The sequence below is a fragment of the Rutilus rutilus genome, assembly GCF_951802725.1.
Source record: "Rutilus rutilus genome assembly, chromosome: 5".
In the NCBI taxonomy this organism is placed as follows: Eukaryota; Metazoa; Chordata; class Actinopteri; order Cypriniformes; family Leuciscidae; genus Rutilus; species Rutilus rutilus.
This window is the reverse complement of record NC_140213.1, coordinates 6,488,541-6,508,105: the sequence shown is the minus strand read 5'-3', so window position 1 is coordinate 6,508,105 and position 19,565 is coordinate 6,488,541. Positions and strand designations below refer to the sequence as shown.

Genomic DNA, 19,565 nt, shown 5'->3' with positions numbered 1-19,565 from the left:
AAACAATTCCCAATCTAGCTTAGTCTGTAGGCCTAACTGTTGATTATTAACTGGGGTGATATTAAATCATGAATATGAAAACTGACATGTTTTTATGGTCTTTGTCTCGACTCCTAAAGACTCGGTCTCGACTCGGACTTGCTTCCTCAAAGACTCGGTCTTGACTCGGACTCGACTGAATTTGAAAACCAACGGACTCGGACTCGACCATAGGGACTCGACCCTTCAAAGACTCGGTCTTGACTCGGACTCGGCATAGGCGGTCTCGTCCCCATCACTACTTTCCCGTTTAGCATGGGCAACACATTTCCATCTAGATACTTTAGATCGGCCGTGGGCCCTGTGTCTCACCCACAGTCTGGTCTCACCTGGTTGCCCGTTGACGGCAACATTGCTCAAAATGCCACCTAGGGTTCATTTGAACAATACATTTAAAATGCAGTTTTTGCGTGTTAAAAACAGAAATCAGTCTACTTTCTTCAGATATAAGAACATCATTTTCTTTATCATACGTTTCTTATATACTGGTACACAAAGCTGAATAAAGACGACACAATGACACGTCCATGGAAGTAGTGAATTTATTGTTGTTTCCCACCTGTAACCAAGAAGCCATTTTCCACTGGATTCAATCATATTTTACTTCTAATATATGAACTTTGTATTATTTTCCCCTCACCCCTACGACCATTTCCACAATCAAGCAGGCAATGACAAGGTCCAAGATTGGAGCCATTTAGGTGCATAGTGAAAGTCACATACAGAAATACTGTCACAAGAAGAGGGAAAAGAATAGAAAACAAAAGAAGAGAATAAACTTAAAAATATATCATAACATCTCATATAAGAACAATGCACACCACAGGATGTCCCTGATTAAAAGCCATGATTGCAACATCAACTATACAGGCATACAAAGACATTGCTAAGAAGGGGGGAAGAGAGAGAAAAATAAATTGATTACAATTTTTCCTTGCCTTCCATATTAGTGGACATGCAAAACATTTTTCACCTGCCTTGGCCTCCAGCTGGGTAACTTTAGTGCATTTTTGCGCTTTATCGTGGTTTATGTCCTTGTGGGTCTAATGCTATAAACAACAGATGTCATAATATTACAGTTAGACGACTCCAGTAACGGATCTGCGCTCTCTTTGATTTAAGCAATGTAGTATTGCCACATGATAAAACTCCCCATGGCAGTTCCCATTAGGCAGCTATGAAATGAAAATGCATGACACGAGCTGAATGCAACATTTTATCAGGCCAGATTTACTCTATAAAAGGGGAGTGTTGGAGTGTGTGGATGTAACGTCAGGAAAAACAACATTCTTCTTGTAGAATCCGAGTAAAGAGACATTTTAGTGTGATATGGGAGACTGGAGGCCCCGAACCTTGTGGCCCTCTGTGCTTCAAACCAATGCGCAATGACCATCTGCAGGGGCCGCACCGTTTAATGGTCCAAGTATATGACACCATAACCAAGAGATAAAAACAAAAGACGTGGTTAATGTTATTGAAATCGGGCACCTCTACATTCACAATCAGCCAAAATATCTGGCAGGCTGTCACGCCATTCTGTTTGAGCCATTCATCGTATCTTACACAGGTGATGGTATCAGATGTTTGGACCGCGATATCAGTCCTTTAATCTCAAAGTTTAAACCTGTAACCCAGCCAAGATTTAAGCTCTGGAAAAAAAATATGAATAAATTGACCATCTACTTTTTTTTCTTTTTTTCTCCGTTTATGTATATCATGTGTTTTTAATAATTACAAAGTAAATGATTTAATGATTTTCTTCTCATATTTTCTGATTCACTATACATTTAAGTTGTTACAAATAACCTTCATATACAAGCAATCTATTTAAAAGAAGTATATCCGGCGGCCAGCGATGGTGTAGACAAACTGCTGTGTCTTTTATATTGATTGTTTCAGCTTTGCTGTACCACTATAGGCTAGATCTTTATAAAATTAACATTTAAAACAACATTATAATACTCTCCAATTTTATTTACGGAAAATCAATTCCAAGCTAAATTTGCAGAATCACGTTCTCCTGATTTAAAACCACTGATAAATTGCCTTTGAAAGAAAAAAACAAAGTTACAAGAGCATAAAATTGCGCTCCATGGTACAACAGTAGCAGTATTAGAAGTAGTAGTATTAATAAACCGTTGTTTTCTTTAAATGAACCAGAGTATGCATTTCAAATGCATGAAATGATTTGAGAGCAGTTTTATATTGGTCAGTAGTATGTTCACCCCTCTCTAGCTCCACAGCCCCCACAATGGCTAAATCTGCATCTGCTCCAGATATTTGTAGGTGGGGTTTTCATAGCCATGGTTCTGCATCTTGCTCAGGTGACGCTCTTCTGGAGATAGCATCGGGTCAACCTGAAACACAAGAGGAAGATTGAACATGAAATATACACTACCGTTCAAATGTTTTAGAAAAAATACAGTAAAAATTTGAATACATTTCAAAATGTCATTTATTCCTGTGATGTCAAAGCTGAATTAGCAGCCTTCAGTGTCACATGAGCTGATATTGTGATCATGAAACATTTCTTCTTATTATCAATGTTGTAAACAGTTGTGCTGCTTAAAGTTGCAGTAAGGCTCTGTTTACAGTTTACACCTGGTCATATCATGCATTTTTACTGATCGGATAGCTATGGAATTTGTTAAAACGGTTCCATTTACACTTGCCCACATAAATGTGTCTCCGCAAAACGGATATAAATCCGATCTTCGGTTCCCGTGCTATATGCAAATGTAAGTTCACGTCAGCGAAAGCAACCGATATGAGCTGCATTTTATCATCAGCTAATTTCAAGATCAAAGAATCTCAATACTTTTAATAAGGATGATTGTGTGTTGAGCGTCTGCGACATTTTATTTCCGCCATTTTACGCGTTGGCTTGCTGAAGATATACACAGCAATTTATCTGCGGCGATACGTGTTGCGGTAGCGCCGTCATATCTGGCTATAACGTGTCATATAGTCTATAATAACACGCTCTCACACGTTTATTTGTTAATATTTTGGGAGTAGTGTGGTTTCAACAACCAGGTGCATTCAGACTTGTCCAGTTTCGTAGTCTCAGACCACCTCCTGACGTGCAAAAGCGTTTCGAAACACATCCCTGACCCTCCCTTTATTGCTCCGCCCCTAAAAATATTGAAAACACTGTGCAACACAGGCACTGACTAACAGCTGGCGCATCAGAGTCCCTTCTTCTTCTTTTCCTCTTTGGTAATATCTCAGCTATCTCTCTTTCTACGAATGTCCCGCTTGCTCATCACTCTTTCCCCTCCCTCATCATCATCATGAGGGGACACGTCCCTATTTATTTACACAGCCAGGGCTATGTATGAATGAACACAATATTTTTTCAGCACACAGAACAGACATCTAAGCAAATATTCACAAAATTGTTTGTTTAAATTTTCGATAGCGTTTCTCAGAAATCACTGCACCTTTGATATTTTTTACTTTAATGACTAGAAAGTTCAAAAGAACAGCATTTATTTGAAACAGTTTAAATGTCTTTACTGTCACTTTTGCTCAATTTAATGCATCCTCGCTGAATATTATGATTGTTTTTTTTGTTTTGTTTTTACTGACCCCAAACCTTTCAATGGGAGTGTATGTGTATTCATTGTAATTTTTATATAATGTATGTATCTAAAAGATAAAAGAACAACATTTTCTTTGAACCTGCTTGTCCTTGAGTGCTTTGAGTGAGAGCATTATCCTTCACAGGGATCGAGAGAACATCTCTAGCCGTTTTGTAGTTATCCTCAAGGTTGCGTTGAAAACAACAAGAGTGAATGATGGAGCGTCATGTGTGACCGTTAGCTCACCTCCACAATGCCGTGACTGATGGTGCCGTACTGCCTCTTCCTCAGCAGCACCAGACTGATCACAATCACCGTCGCTATGGCCACCGCAATCACCAGCAGGCCAATCAGAGCGCTGCTCCCGAAGCTGAAGTCATCCACCAGGGGGCGGAACGTCTCCTTCTCTGATCCACGACTGAACTGCGAGGGAAAAATAAACACCAACCGTATTTACTCTCCCAGAGCGCAAAGAGCTACGACAAACATGGCTAAAGACCTTTCAATGCTGCGACGAGTGCTGCTGAAGCAGGGGACTCGTACTGTAACTTGTGTACAGTAATACAGTAACAACAATACAGTTGCCATGCAAAGTCTTGCACGTAAATCAAGCCTGTGATTCTGAATTTGTTGCATTTTCTATCACAAAACAGCCATCTTAAAGCATCAGTTCCCCCCAAAATGAAAATTCTCCCATCATTCACTCACCCTCATGTCATTCCAAACCTGTAGGACTTACTTTCTTCTGACATTCTCTCTGTGTTCTCCACCAAAGAAAGTTATACAGGTTTGAAAACGACATGAGGGTGACAGAATTTTCATTTAACCCTAATAAAGCCTATTATATATTTGATATACAAATTTCAAAGATCTCTAAATTATCAGTATGATCAAAACTTCACTGAAAAAAACAGTTTAAACATCTAATAGTATCAGGCTTGCGAGGAACGCTTATTTGTTCATCTCTCGATCATTATTGCATAGCAATGTATTGTATATTTTGCTCCCCAGCCAACATTAAATATCATCTTACTAAAACATTATTGGGAGATAGTAACAACTGATATTTATATTAATTATGTAAATAGTCCGTTATACAATTTACATTACGAGCTATTAGAATTTCATCTTTCTTTTTGGTCATATAAATATCAGTAACTGCAAACTACATTTTTGCTCAGTTTGGGGTTATTGTCCTCCTTGAGTATGAGCTTCATATTCTCACTCTATAATACTATAGGAGACAGAAAAGCCTGATGTATCGAATACAATACTCAATAAAAATGCATATGCAAACTGTGTTTCATGTCACATTTTCAAGATCGAAACTGAGCTTATGGCATGAATGAATGTGTTGGTAGTATTGATCTGCTTAACTGAATGCGCACAGACAGCCAATGACAGCCGTGACTGGCAGTTTGCACACACAAATGTTTAGTGCTCAATTCCATTTGTGTGAGAACCTAATGATGGCGAATGACGCGTATCCACCGGACATGCTCATGCGTCTCGCGTTAAAAACATGCACACGTGCTGTGGAGGATTGTGACAAACGATGTAAAACTGTCATTTGCTCACAGGTCGAAGTGAAGCAGCCTACTGTAATCCCCCACCAACCCATTTACAGCCCATAATATGAGACTGCAGTGTTTGACAGTACCATGTATTGGGCACAGGAGGGCGCTGTACTTACCAGAGGATCAACACCCTTCAAAATCACTTCTTTAACATCCAGAGTCTCATCAATCACCTGTCAACACAGACAGGGTAGTCTCAGTTACTTCCTTGGGAACTTAAGATGGAGTCAGTGTGTGAGATGTGCAGTGTCTGTTAGATTACTGAAAGATTGAGGGGGACCAAATGTTAAAGTTCAAAAATTGGTCATTGAAAAATGCTAATTGAGCGACACCTATGCTGTATATTAAAGTGGCGTGTCCCCTCAATGTCTGTCATGGTTTTGGTGCTGTTTACAGCAATAGATGGGTATTAAATACTGTGAGCAAATCCAAAATAATTCATGAGCTTTGATACAGTGACTATGTCCTTGTTTGAAGACATGGCCGGTTGCATTTAATGAAGGAAAAACAAGCATTTTCATCTTGGTATTGTGCTGTCAAACACAAAAACACCTACGCGTGTATTGAAAAACATTAAATAAAGGGCTAATCAGAGCATATTTAAAGAGATAGCCACCCAAAATGTACATACTTCTGTGAAACATATAAGAAAGATATTTTGAAGAATGTTGGTAACCGAGCGGTTTTGGCACCCATTGGCTTCCATACTATTTTTTGTTCATACAAAGGAAGTCAATGGAAACTGAAACTGTTTCGTTACCAAGGTTCTTCAAGATATCTTCTGCAGAAAAAAGAAAATGAAAAATTTGATATGACATCATGAGAGAATTGTAATTTTTGGGTGGACTATGCCTTTTATGTAGCTTAGATTCTCATAAACCTCTGATAGCACCTCTGTGTGATTTCACAAAGACAAACATGCAGAAATATTGTACGAACAAAACAAGGCGAACATACGAGTCACATTCTTCCGAGAGATCATGCATTGCAAGTCTCCAGCTCAGCCCTTCACAACCACACGGGCTCTTGTGTGAGCTGCGAACAGGGGAGACTGGAATGTGACTGGGAAATATGTGAATGTGGCATGCAAAGAATGCTATGAATAAGATAAACCAGACTTGTATTTCTGGAAGGAGATAGCAGAGCAGTGATTGCAAGGCAGCAAGTGAAGTGCTAAAGTTTACGGTAAGATTAGATGTCAGGCATTGGTTCAGTGGAGGCTATAGATATTTAAAATAGACCCCAATTTATTGCAAATAAATGCAAGAAAGGAGTCCAATCGGAATTCAACATGCTAACCATATGACGACAACCATTGAATGGCTAACATTTAACAGTGGGAGAGAAATTATGTTTTTTGAGGAAAACATTTCTGGATTTTTCGATCACAGCTGAAGAAGAGGTTGTTATCTAGCGAAACGAGAGGTCATTTTCAAAAACAAATAGTCATTTATAGACTTTTTACCTGCAATAGTTCGGATTGAGCTGATCAACAAACGGACAGGGAACTACGTCATCACGTTGAAAAGTCACGCCGGCGCCGGCAGAAGTACCGCCCCACTGTTTACAATGCGACCGTACGTAGGAGGATAGTTCAAATAGTATTGTTTGCTATTATATATATATATATATATATATATATATATATAGTATTCAGTGAATATGAATATGAATAGTATATGAATAACATTCTGATGAATATGAATAGTAGTTCAAATAGTATTGCCGGCGCCGGCGTGACCTTTCAATGTGATGACGTAGTTCCCTGTCCGTTTGTTGATCAGCTCAATCCGAACTATTGAAGGTAAAAAGTCTATAAATTATATATATATATTTTTTTAAATGACCTATCGTTTCGCTAGATAACAACCTCTTCTTCAGCTGTGATCGCGTACAGCGCGTTTAAACACTTCAAAGACTTTTGAAACTGCATTAATTTGGACTTAAAAACGATGGTAACCAATGAAGTCCATTGTTAGAAGAAAAATCCAGAAATGTTTTCCTCAAAAAACATAATTTCTCTCCCACTGAGGAAAGAAAGACATGGATATCTTGGATGGCATTGGGGTGAGTAAATTATTAGGAAATTTTCATTTTTGGGTGAACTAATCCTTTAAGTAAATTAGATGTTTATAAATTGACGATAAATATAAAGTAAAAAAAATTTCAGAGAATGTCAACATTCACTGCATTTGACATTATTACCATCTCAGTTTACTTTCTGAAAAAAGGTACGAAATCACGAGACTATTCATGATTATTTTATTTTTTGATAGCCATTGTTTTAAAACGTACAAAACTGTCACTTTTAGCTGCTCACTGCAGGTTGTACAGTCTTGTAAAGCTGCTTTGAAACCATATTTATTATAAAAAAGGAGGCTAGCAATATGTTTTATACATTTTAAAATTTAAATCTAACACTAATAATGGGTAAAACAAAAGATAATCTGTCAACATGATACAGAGAAAATAGTTTCTAGAATTGATAAAAAATATTAGTAAAATGACAATATAATAAAATCCCTTTATTTAATTCTGCTAACAACGTAGTTTTCATAATATAACTTTTTTTGCAGCGCCTTTATATTTTAAAAGGGGGTGATCATTATATTTGGGGGTCCCTGGCATCAAAACATTTGAAAAGCCCCCAAAAATGTGGAGAAAGAAAACAAAAGCTATGTCAATCCAGTGCTGCCTTGCAAGCGCCGTAAAGACAAATAAACTCACATGGCACAGCTATTACTATGAGACCAACAATTTACACTATAAATAATTAGACGTACAGAGCAAACTGTCTGTATTATTTAGCTGTTCATCTAGGTGTATCATGAAAGCCTTTCTATATTTTATTATTAGCACTTAAACTGAATGTTTATAATAATCCTGAATTGTTCTTTTTATGTTAGATTATGTAATGACATGAGAGCTGGCGTCAGCAGTTGGCACAGTGTACACAACAGAGCAGTAAAGCGTGTGTGGTGCTCGAGGCAGGCTGGTGGTCTCACCACATTTTCGTTGATCTTGCTCTTGCTGTTGATGACTTTTTCCTCTGCTCCAATCAGACCGTCCAGACTGTTCATGCCAGAGCCTGCAGAGGGAACAGCCAATCAGAGTCATTCCTGCATTCAAATCAAACTCAAACCAACAGTAGCTGCCATCAAGACCATAACTTCAATTTTTAGCCGATTCATGGCCAGAAACCTGCTGCCTTGCCAATTTTCGCAGTCAGTCAGGGGGCGGCACACCAACACAGACTCATTCATAAGTCACGCACTTATTACAGTGTATGATGTACAAGCTCCCACTGAACCCAGAGTCCTCCTGGATCAGCCCAGGCAAGCTCAGTGTAAGCATTCAGCTCACAGCAAGAGGTGTGATCTACTGTGGTCAAAAGGTCTCTTCCTGGAAGAATTAGTGCCTTGAGACATCCTGTGAGCACTTGTTTCCAGTAACAGCTCTATAAATAGACAATCACCCTACATATTAAACTATTAAAGTCAACATGAACCTGCATTCATAACCCATTCTACTACCACAATGTGACATTTCTGAATGGAACAACTGACAGGATGGTCAAAAGTGGTCGTTCAATACCAGAACCAGGAATTAGGCCATTTAAACCTCTACCTGCTGGGAACTGACATGGTGATTACGTGGATGCTAATGGTCAAGTTCACTGTCAAGAGAATACTGATGTATTCCAATGGTGACACTTCCTTTCGAACTGTGCTTTTTTTCTTTTTCTTTTTACAATGCAATTTGCTTTAAAATGGTAATATTTTACTACATTAAAGCTGCAGTCTGTAACTGTGTTAAAATTTACAAAAAATTATATATTGAGCGAGTATCATGAATCCATTTTCAAAACCGTGTTTTTGTCTTATCCTGAAACACTACGGTACACCTATAATAAGTATTTATATTTGGACTATTTTTAGACCGGTCAGGTCGTACCACTGCATCATAGACATAAACAGTGCGAAGTAGCTCCGGCTACAATGTTCTTCGGCAAGACGCACATAGTTCTGTTTATTAACCGCTAGAGCGCCAAAAGTAACGGACCGAAGCTTTAACATTAAAAGGCCTTGAAGGGTTAGTTCACCCAAAAATGAAAACTCTGTCAGTAATTACTCACCCTCATGTTGTTCCAACCCCGTAAGACCTTCGTTCATCTTCGGAACATAATTTAAGATATTTTTGATTAAATCTGAGTGCTGTCTCACTCCTCCATAAGCGCGTCTGTGCACGTCACCACGTATGACACACATGACCAGCGTCGGCCAATAGTGAGCCTACGTGGTGACGTGCAACACAGACGCGCTATGCTTAAACACTACGTGAAAAGACTCGAGACCCAGACAGAAGGAAATGAAAAGTGGAATAAAGTCGTTATTTTTGTTTGTTTTTGCGCACAAAAAGTATTCTCGTCGCTTTATAAATTTAGGATTGAGCCACTGGAGCCACTTGGACTATATTAACGATGTCTTTAATACATTTTCTGGGCCAGCAAGTTATAATGTCTTAGAAGCCTATGGAGGAGTGAGACAGCTCTCAGATTTAATAAAAAATATCTTAATTTGTGTTCCGAAGATGAACAAAAGTCTTACGGGGTTGGAACAACATGAGGGTGAGTAATTACTGACAGAATTTTCATTTTTGGGTGAACTAACCCTTTAAACTACTGCATTAAATGTTGACAATTTTTTTTAAAAGACAGCATTTCCTAAAAAAAAAGAATGGGTTAAATATCTGGCTATTCAGATTAAGAACAGTTATATTCAATGTGCACATGCAGTGTACTTCAAATCTTAAAAGTCTTTCTTTTTTTTTGCAGATAAAATACTGAAATCAAAGGTGCACTTCAAGAAAGTAGACTTTCATGACTGTTTCTTAACACGCTTAAGTAAACATTTAAAAGGTGCATTTAGTAATATCAATTGATATAAGTAAATTTATTATGATGTGTTGACTAACATATCAAAGCAAGTGTAAAGTACTTGATTATAATTGTAACTGTAGTGTGTTATTTGATATTACACTGATGTTACATCATTATAAATTTGTAATTAGAAGTATATTAAAATATGACATTCAAGTTTCAGTAGAAATGACGTTGAAGTATATTTTGGTTTACGATGAATGCTTGTCAGTACTTTCAGCAGTACACTAACCATAGGGATAACGTCAGAACCCAGAAGACTAATTCGCAACTGGTCCCTTCGAGATTTTCCTATGTATTGTCTAGATACTTATTAGAAACATACGTTTTCAAAAAAATAAACATAACTGTTTCAAAATGTGTGTTTTCGATATGTTTGTTTGTTATTAAACAACGTAGTGTCATCAAGTAATGTTTACCACATGTTTTATTTTACTCATAAATTGAAAAAAAACATTACAAAATCTTTAAGGAATCAGTGGCAAATTAGTCTTCTGGGTTTTGACACCACTCTATTTCAAGACAACAGAAGCAATTATATAAAAATATACTTAAGTGGGTCAAAAAAGCAAAGAATTTGCATATAATATAAAGTTTAACAATAAAATATTTTCATTTAATTGTAAGCAACATACAATTAAGTGGCTAAAACTACATCCAGCACGCACTTAAGTATATTATTTTCGTAATGACTCTTTTAAAAAGCATGCTAAAGCGTACTTCTCTTTCATAAGGGACATATGATTAGATATATATGAATTTAAAACATTAAACAGTGCAAATAGCATCTTCTCTGTTGTAACACAACAGTGGAAAACATTCTATGTCAATGCTGGAAGCTTCTAAAGACACCTGGCTAAAATGAGTCCTGGTTGCATAATACCACGTCGGAGAAATCTCATTGGCTGAGAGGAGAACAATACCTTTCGCCCACACTCATTGTTTGACTGTCAAAGCAGCAGGTCACCACCACTAAAAGATTAACTATGTTCAGCGGCAGTCACAAGGTCTGGAGAGAAGCGCTTGCAGCTTAAACATGCACGACTGAACCACACAATACATACACACACCACTGGCAAAACTTAACACATGGAGGTGAATGTGTGTAACTAAGAAAATTAGACTGAACAAGTGAAATGAGACAACAAAAACAAAAAGACCAATCAGAGATGGACATTGTCAGAAAGAAAATGTGGGTAGTGCTCGCCTGTGCTTACTCACCACCACGATGCTAGTGTTTTGTGGGTGGTTGTAAGGTGTTGCTGAACAGTTTCTAAGGCATTCTGGGTGTTTTTTTTAGCTAGCTCCTGGGGCCAAGTGATTGCTAGCTAGCTCATGTAAAACAGCCAATCCTCAAGTCCGTCTGCTAGCTACAATGCCACTTTCTAAGCAAGTTATTTAATTTAAATCAGACGAAAACCATCCGGTCACCAGTTCAAAAGTAAGAGCACACCACTCTTCAACAAGCTGCATGAGCTGAAGTATCATTAACGTCTTTAGTACAAACGATATGGAACAATTTATGCTGTAAAGCTTAATATTCAGGGTTAGGGTGTTGTTTCAATTCCCAACCCCAAGTATAAGCTATAGTAATGGTGAATTGCAAGCTTTGTAAGCATCACTAATAATCTAAGAGTGGCTTAAATGTGCATTTATATGAGGTGGGACCACAAGGTTAAATGGTAAACAGGTTTATGTTCCAATTGTACAATCTAGGAACAAAAGCTAGCCGTGGGTCAGTTGAATAAGCGGTCCTGCAATGGAATTACTAAATTAACGAGCTACTGTCATTAAAAGCGCAAGATAACAGGAGAGTGAGGAGGGGATGCCCAATAAGTAGCAAATGAGTCCTAAGGATCTGTCCACAGAGAGCTGGGTCTGAATCAGGTTATTTGTATTCCTGACACAGGCAGGTAAGTGAGGCAGCCATAACTGCTTTAGCACCACACAGCACATTTACACTGGACTCGTTCTCAGATCCAAATAGCTGATTAGCTTAACAAGCTGCTTGGGCTTTTCATTAGGCAAAGCTCTTCCGGCCAGACATTGAGAGATGGGATGTTTGGTCTCTCCATCTGAGGGAGTGGCTTAGAGAGGAAATTAAGAACAAGATGGCTAACAGGGCTGAAGGGACAGACAGAGCAAAACTATGGGGTGGAAATACAGTTAACAAAAAAAGAAGAAAGGGGGATAGATGGGAAAATGATTCAAGATGTATGAAAGTAGGGCTGGGTAAAAATTCGGATTAATTTTCATTGGACCAATAAGATATAGATTTGTAAAACCCCAAAATGACAGAATTATCCTTAAATAATAATAACAACAATAATAGTAGCGATTCTTTTTATAAAATAATAATAAATTATATAATATATATATATTTACTTCAAAAAAATAATATTAATCCAGGACATGGTCACAGAACCCCGCATTTTATGTGCGTTTAAATTTAGCATGGAGTTTTAAAAAGTAATAATAGTTTTTAATATGCTCCTTATTCATAACATGGAGTCACGATGCACGTAATGTACTACAAAATGTAAAAAGATGTGTAAAAACAGGCATGACATTACTGAAATATTCCAAACTGATCCAATATCAGATAGAATTAAAAGTAAATATAGAAAAAATATGACTCAATACCCAGCCCTATATGCAAAAAATAAAAATAATACTAATAATAATAAGAGCAAACAACATTTAGGAGGCTGAAGAGGGGGGAAAAGAAAAGCAGCAGAAACCCACCTTTCTTGAAGGCACGAGGCGGTTCAGAGAGATCGCCTAGGCATTGCATACAAGCAAAAGACAAAACAAGAAAAGATTGAAACAGAAAAAGAGAGAAAAAAAACAAGTGAGTAAAAGAGAGGTAAGTCAGGGTTATCAAGCTCTGTCTGCAGACGGAGAGGAAAATCCCGCAGGGACAGAATGAAAAAGAAAAAGAAATCAAAGAACAGGTGAAAGAAAGAACCAGGATGTGTTTCTGGACAGGCCTGTCATAATGAAAGCCCTCCTGGGCTCTGATGTGCTTATTATATTGCTCTTTTTGTATATTTCACCTTAATTTCGCCCATTTTGGCATTTGCTTAAAGGCTTGGCAGGGCAGTGAAAGAGCAGGACTGGGCGCTGAAAGAGAGAGATTTTCAAAGCACTTGGCCTCAGGCTTTACGATTTTAGCTGAACTTCAAATGTCGTTGTGTTTAAGGCGATGCCAGTGGGGATTCAGGCAAGCTTAGATAAGCAGAAACCTACAGCCCGAGTGCAATATTTGGACTTCAGCGTTTCATTCAGCATTTAGAAAACATTAACACGAATAGGCCTAGGCCTCATGCTGCCAGAGAGCTTCCGCTGACTGGCTTTGAGAGAGAAGCTACAGGCAAAGCTTTAGTACTGACTCAGAACGGAACAAGAGCCAGTTTAAACAAGAGCCAGAGCCAGCCAGAGAAAAAGCCATTTCAGTAATGTGTGAACAAGGTACTGTTGGCTGAGCTTTTCCTGGAAAATTTCCAGGTCACATTTCACCCCAAAATAAAAATAAATGTTATTTTGAAAGAAGAAAAATATATTTTTTTACAACCATTGAGATGTTTTGAATTAAAAATTATAACTTATTTATTTTGGGGTGACGTATGACCCTAACAGACTTTTTGCGATCTGTTTGGTTCATAACAGTATGAACAGCACAGACCACATGGAATCTGATCTTTTCGATTCGGATTGGACTTCCATATGTGGTCCAAAATCAGATACAGGTCTAATGTTTTGCAATGCGTCCGCAGTCTGAACAGTCATATCAGAATTCATGTGACTTTTACTTCACTTTAGATTCGTCACAATTCTCCAATGAAGTAGCCAATCTAGACCAATGTGCACAAAAAGTATTCTCGTCGCTTCATAACATTAAGGTTGAAACACTGTAGTCACATGGACTATTTCAACGATCTTCACTACCTTTCTGGGCCATGAAAATGGCAATTGTGTTGCAGTCAGAAAGCTCTTGGATTTCATCAAAACTATTTTAATTTGTGTTCTGAAGATGAGCGAAGGTCTTACGGGTTTGGAAAAACACGAGGGTGAGTAGTAATAAACAGAAATAGAATTTTTGGACGAACTAACCCTTTAAATGCAAATACATCTATTAATGTGCTTTACAGTATTTATCTGCTATCACATGATATAAATGAAACAAAAATAATGGTCAAATTTACTATTTCTTTGTTTCACTAAGCTAATAGCTAACCATTTAACCAACTAAGCTAGCATATCCTCGGGTTACTACAGGAAATCCAATCTTCATCGAATGCTCTCAGCATTAGATATGGTTATAACAGTATAGTATCACAAAAATTATATTTAATAGAGAGTGGAAATATGATATTCAATATTAGCTTTAGTATTAGTGTCATCTTCATTTGTGCTATAACTGAACGATATGGGGTTCAACCCTGCTGAAAACAACCTGAACCAGCCTAAACTGGCTTGCTGGTCTCCCAGTTTGGTTCGGCACTTTTTTCAGATGTTCAAGCTGAAGCTGAATTCAAGTTAAAGACCAACTTGGCCAGGCTGGGAGACCAGCTTAACCGGCTAATACCGATGGAAACTTGTTTCTGCCATGGAATAAAATAAAATATATATAATTGCAACCTTTTATTATATAACCAACTTTTTTCTCACAATTCTGTGAGAAATAAAGTCAGAATTGCGAGTTTATATCTCGCAAGTCTTACTTTTTTCTATTAATTGTAAGACAAACTCGCAATTGTGAGTTAATTCCAAATTGTGAGATAAAAATACACAATTTTTTTTTTTTTTTTTTAAAGCAGTCAGAATTGTGAGCTAAAAAGGTTGCAATGACCTTTTTTTTTTTTTTATGGCGGAAACAAGGTTCAATTAAAACTAGCATACCGACTGGGTTTAGCCATTTATGTCCTACAGGGAAGTGGGTAGTAGAGACATGACACTGACGCAAAACCTGCCTCGGCAACAGTACCTTATGGACTACTTGCACTGAGCTTCATGACGCACTTCCGTTTTGAAATAGTACAACTAATTTATTTCTGGTTATGTATATTTTCAATGTGCTGTAGGCATCGAGTTGACTAAACGGCACTTAAGCGAGTGTCCGCAAGAATACTTAAAAATCTGGACATTTTCAGAGACAGGAGAGGAGATATTATAATGATTACTGTGTAAAGAGTTCTCCAAACTCAACGGAACATGAAGTTTTAATCCAACCCAAGCCGTTCTGAGAAAGCAGCGACTGGTGAACATCCGTGATTTCCACCACAGGATGTCAGTGCTCGTCTTAACTAGTGACCGCGAAGCTGAAGTGTACGAGACCTGATGAATATGAACCCTTAATTATTTGTATTAAATATTTTAATCACTTGTGTGTAATTTTTCATAGTCAATAATTCCACTGTATGTAATTTACATGTTTATGCAAAACTTCTTAATAGTCAAAGTAGTAGCATTGTTAATACTTTACTGTTAAAGATTAATTAAATAATTAACATGTTAAATTTACCGCAAATTCATCCATTCATTCAACTATTTTAAAAAACTATTTTAATAAAACTGAGAACATGATTAATTGTTTTAATCAATTTTCCAGCCATAAAACGCAGTAATAATCTGCAATCTCATGCATGTATGTGCGCTCAATGGTGTTATTGTAAACTCCCGAGTTGTAATAAGTAGAACGTGGAAGTAGTTGCGCAAGTAGTCTATTGAGAGACCATTGAGTGCATAGTGAAAGATTCGTCAGTGTGAATTTAGACAAGAAACTTACCCTCGGGTTCAGCGGGTAAGCCCAGAGAGTTGACCTGGAAGGGGCGGAAGGGCTTTCCTTCAAAAGCAGGAACCTCCACGCTCTCCTCAGAGGATACAGTGACATCAGGCTGAGACTCAGAGATGGAGGACAGGAACTGGTCCATATCTGCCTTTTGGTCCTGCAGAAGTTCATCTTAATTGGTAGATACAGAGAGGAACATGGTTAAAAACAGAAAATCACAGGAGGGAAGAGAATGGAGGAAGGGATCTATCTCAAAACCATGAAGCAGTCATAAATGCGATCAATTATCCATTACAAGGTTTCGTGCTGCTGCATTTCAAGGCATTGGTAAAGATAAAAAAAAAAAAAAAAAAAAGACCCTTTCTAGTACTTCTCAAAACTTGCAAAAACATTCTCCACAGAGTCTGGCTTAAAAACTACACATCTTCACACACTAGTGGGATTCTGGAGGAGTCTTGACCCAGTTCTGTCAAACCCCACGTACTAGTCTCATCTCTTCTACACAATGCCACTGTGCTCCTCTCGTAAAAATAAATGAAAAAGAAAAAAAATGTTAAGTGCAGAGTCTCTGGGAAAAGCTTCCAACTGAAACAAACAACACGGCACAACAAACGCTTCAGAACACTCTAATTTACTTTGATTGCGGTGAGATGTGCTCAAGCCGAGCAATAAAAAGAGTTGCCAAATTACACGCGTGTGTGTGTGTGTGCGCGTGGGTGTGCGTATGAGAGCTAATTACTGAAGTCAAGCTTTTCATACAGGTGTAATTATCTTGGCATCTGAGATGCAGAGAGATTCTGCAGTTTTTTAGGGGACTAAAAGCTCACATCAGAACACATAAAATAGACCCCAAATCGTTGTATACCTTTATTCATGTTAAATCAAGGGCGCTTTAGAGTGCTGCGTTTCTTAGTTGCTGTGAAAGCCGTTTTCCGAGCTCATGTGCACACTAGAGAACCACATCAAGCGAGATGGATTGAAAAAGGGAGGTCTGGGTTTGGGTTCACGTGAACTCCAGTACGGATCACGATTTATTTAAATGTAATTCAGCCTATCTTGCAGGAATGGATGGTTATTGATTATGCAAAATCTGTCTGTTTCAGTAACATCATTGCTGCTTGTCGCCACAGAAACAGAACAGTACAAATCTCTATTTTCTCCATAAGGACACTGATTTTTAGCATGAATGAACAAACCTTTTTAGTGATAATGGCATTGTCAAGAAAGACCTACCATGAGCTCCAGGATAGTTAAATGATATGTGCTTCTGTTGAAGCCACAAGTTGAGATTGTGAGTTTAATCTTTAATGTAAAAAATATATATTTTAAAGACGATTTTTTTTAAATAATTTTGTTTATTAAATGTATGCACAAATGAGAAGCATTTTGAATATGGACTGTTTAATAACAGTTATAGGACTACACTACCCATAATCCTGGAAAGAGATCTACCAATCAGAGAAGCCGTTGTCACTATGGAAAAGAAAACTGAGGGTTCAGCAGCGACCAGACATTCCCATAAAGCAATTAATTATACATTAATCTAAACGCCGCGCCCAGCAACATGAGCGGGTTCGGGATGTTTGCTAACAGTATATCCCTGAAAAGACAATTTCAAACTTTTTACCCCAAACGAAGAATAAAAAAAGGACTTTGTTGTGTGTATATCCGGGCCTTGGTGTATTAGAGTATCCTTAAACTCAAGTATTTTGCAATAATCTTCAGATCTTATACCCAAATAGTTTTATATTGTACTGTAGTTTCTGTTTACCTCATAAAAGAATTTAAATTTTTCCCAATTTACACATACTTATTTTGTTTAAAATCAAAGTTTGCAATGTTGTGATTCATCTCAGAGTTGCACTAGACTAGAGTATTGCAAGCAAACATTTCACAAGCTTGATTCCTTGCAGTAGATCTGTGGCAGACAGAAGCAGTGTATACTCCGTGTTCACTGTCAGTAGTCAAACCAAATGGACAAAAGCAAGAGTAAAACATTGAAGCTGACACCACCTTCCGAGTTGTTACCTAGCAACAGAAGAAATTACCTGCCACTAGTACTCACTCTTACTCTTAAGTTCATGGTGCAAATCAAATAATGTGATAAAAGGAAGTGGAATCAAAGCTGAAGTTAAATTATCAAGTGTTAAAGAAGCGAATTATTTAAACATTGTAACATAAAAAAAACTGGCTCTTCAAATTTTTAACAAATTTCTATCATGAAGAGCATCTCTTTTTCTTCTCTCCAACAATAACCATCGCACAACTAGTGAAGAAAGCCTATAATTGATTTCATACTAAGTATACTACAAATCATATCAGTTTACATATATACTGACATATCCCTTGAGACTTACTGATGTAATTAAACTTTATTTGGAGTACTTCTTTATTGCACAATGCACACTTCTAAATATTAAGCCTAAAATGTGTTTTACTATCACTATTAGTAAGGATAGTATGATCTCTGTATAATATCAGTCTTTAAATGCAAGATATTTAAAGTGTACATAAAGTATACTTGCAATAGTTCCACTTTAGCACAATCAAATATACTTAAGTATATCTTTAGTTGGACCTCAGCACTTTTTCTGAATAACTAAAGTGCATTAATTACTAAATTTGTTGTTCCAATCTAACTTTAAGTGCACCAATTTAGCTTTCCAAAAGTACAATTGCAGGGTATTTATATTAAGCACTGTACATAAATACGCAGATGTATTTGTGGTATACTTTCAAATACTTTAATAATATATGTATTTCAAATACATATTCCTTTTCTTGTGTGTGTTTGAAAGAAGTCCATTTCCACCATTTTCCAAGCCACCACCCGGATCCAGATGTCCACACTTACCAATCTCATCCTGGATCTCCTCTGCGACGTATGGCACCTTGTAGAGCAGAGACAGGCTCTGGTTCATCCTCTCCTCAATCACCCGCAGGTGGGTCATCACCTAGGGAACACAGACACACACTTCTAAAACAGCGGTCGATTTATGCAAGATGATATTTAGAAAAAGACTCCATTCCACAAGATGGAACAGGTCTGTGATTGTGTTAAAGGGCATGTGGCGTTGGATGGATGTAAATCAGAAAAACAAAAGCTTTGTGGCGATCTTAATGCGGAAATGCGGAGAAGAAACTGTGTGACTGTGTGCAGTAAATTGTCTGTGTATGAGCAACCACGCCTGTTCTTTTGTTGTCACTAAATTTGTGTGCAATGCTCAAAAACCAGCAACAGATGGCAATGAAGGGCTTGTATATTTGTGTATATATGTATATGTATATGTATATATATATATATATATATATATATGTATGTATGTATATGTGTGTGTATGTATGTATGTATATGTGTGTATATATATATATATATATATATATATATATATATGTGTATATGTGTGTGTATATGTATGTATGTATATGTGTGTATATATATGTATATGTGTGTATATATGTGTGTGTATATATAAAATACACACACACATATATATACATAAACATACATACATACATATGTGTGTATGTATGTATGTATATTTTATATATATATATATACATATACATATATATATATATATATACACACATACATACAGACACACATACACACATACAGACACACAGACAGA

The 19,565-nt window shown here is 37.2% G+C and overlaps 1 protein-coding gene across 4 annotated transcripts in view; it reads right to left on the bottom strand.

Moving 5' to 3' along the window:
* Positions 1–567: 567 nt before the first annotated feature.
* aplp2 (amyloid beta (A4) precursor-like protein 2) overlaps positions 568–19,565 on the bottom strand; it is an 82,232-nt gene continuing 63,234 nt past the window's right edge. For 2 of the 4 annotated variants that reach the window (XM_084409860.1, XM_084409862.1), the window contains 7 exons: positions 18,785–18,884; positions 15,928–16,101; positions 12,885–12,920; positions 8,206–8,288; positions 5,317–5,373; positions 3,870–4,046; positions 568–2,396 (listed from right to left, as the gene is read on the bottom strand). In XM_084409860.1, coding sequence (XP_084265986.1) covers positions 2,295–2,396; positions 3,870–4,046; positions 5,317–5,373; positions 8,206–8,288; positions 12,885–12,920; positions 15,928–16,101; positions 18,785–18,884 — 729 coding nt within the window. In that variant the 3' untranslated portion in view covers positions 568–2,294. The remainder of the gene's footprint in view (positions 2,397–3,869; positions 4,047–5,316; positions 5,374–8,205; positions 8,289–12,884; positions 12,921–15,927; positions 16,102–18,784; positions 18,885–19,565) is intronic. The other 2 variants (XM_084409861.1, XM_084409863.1) reach the window with 1 other exon arrangement.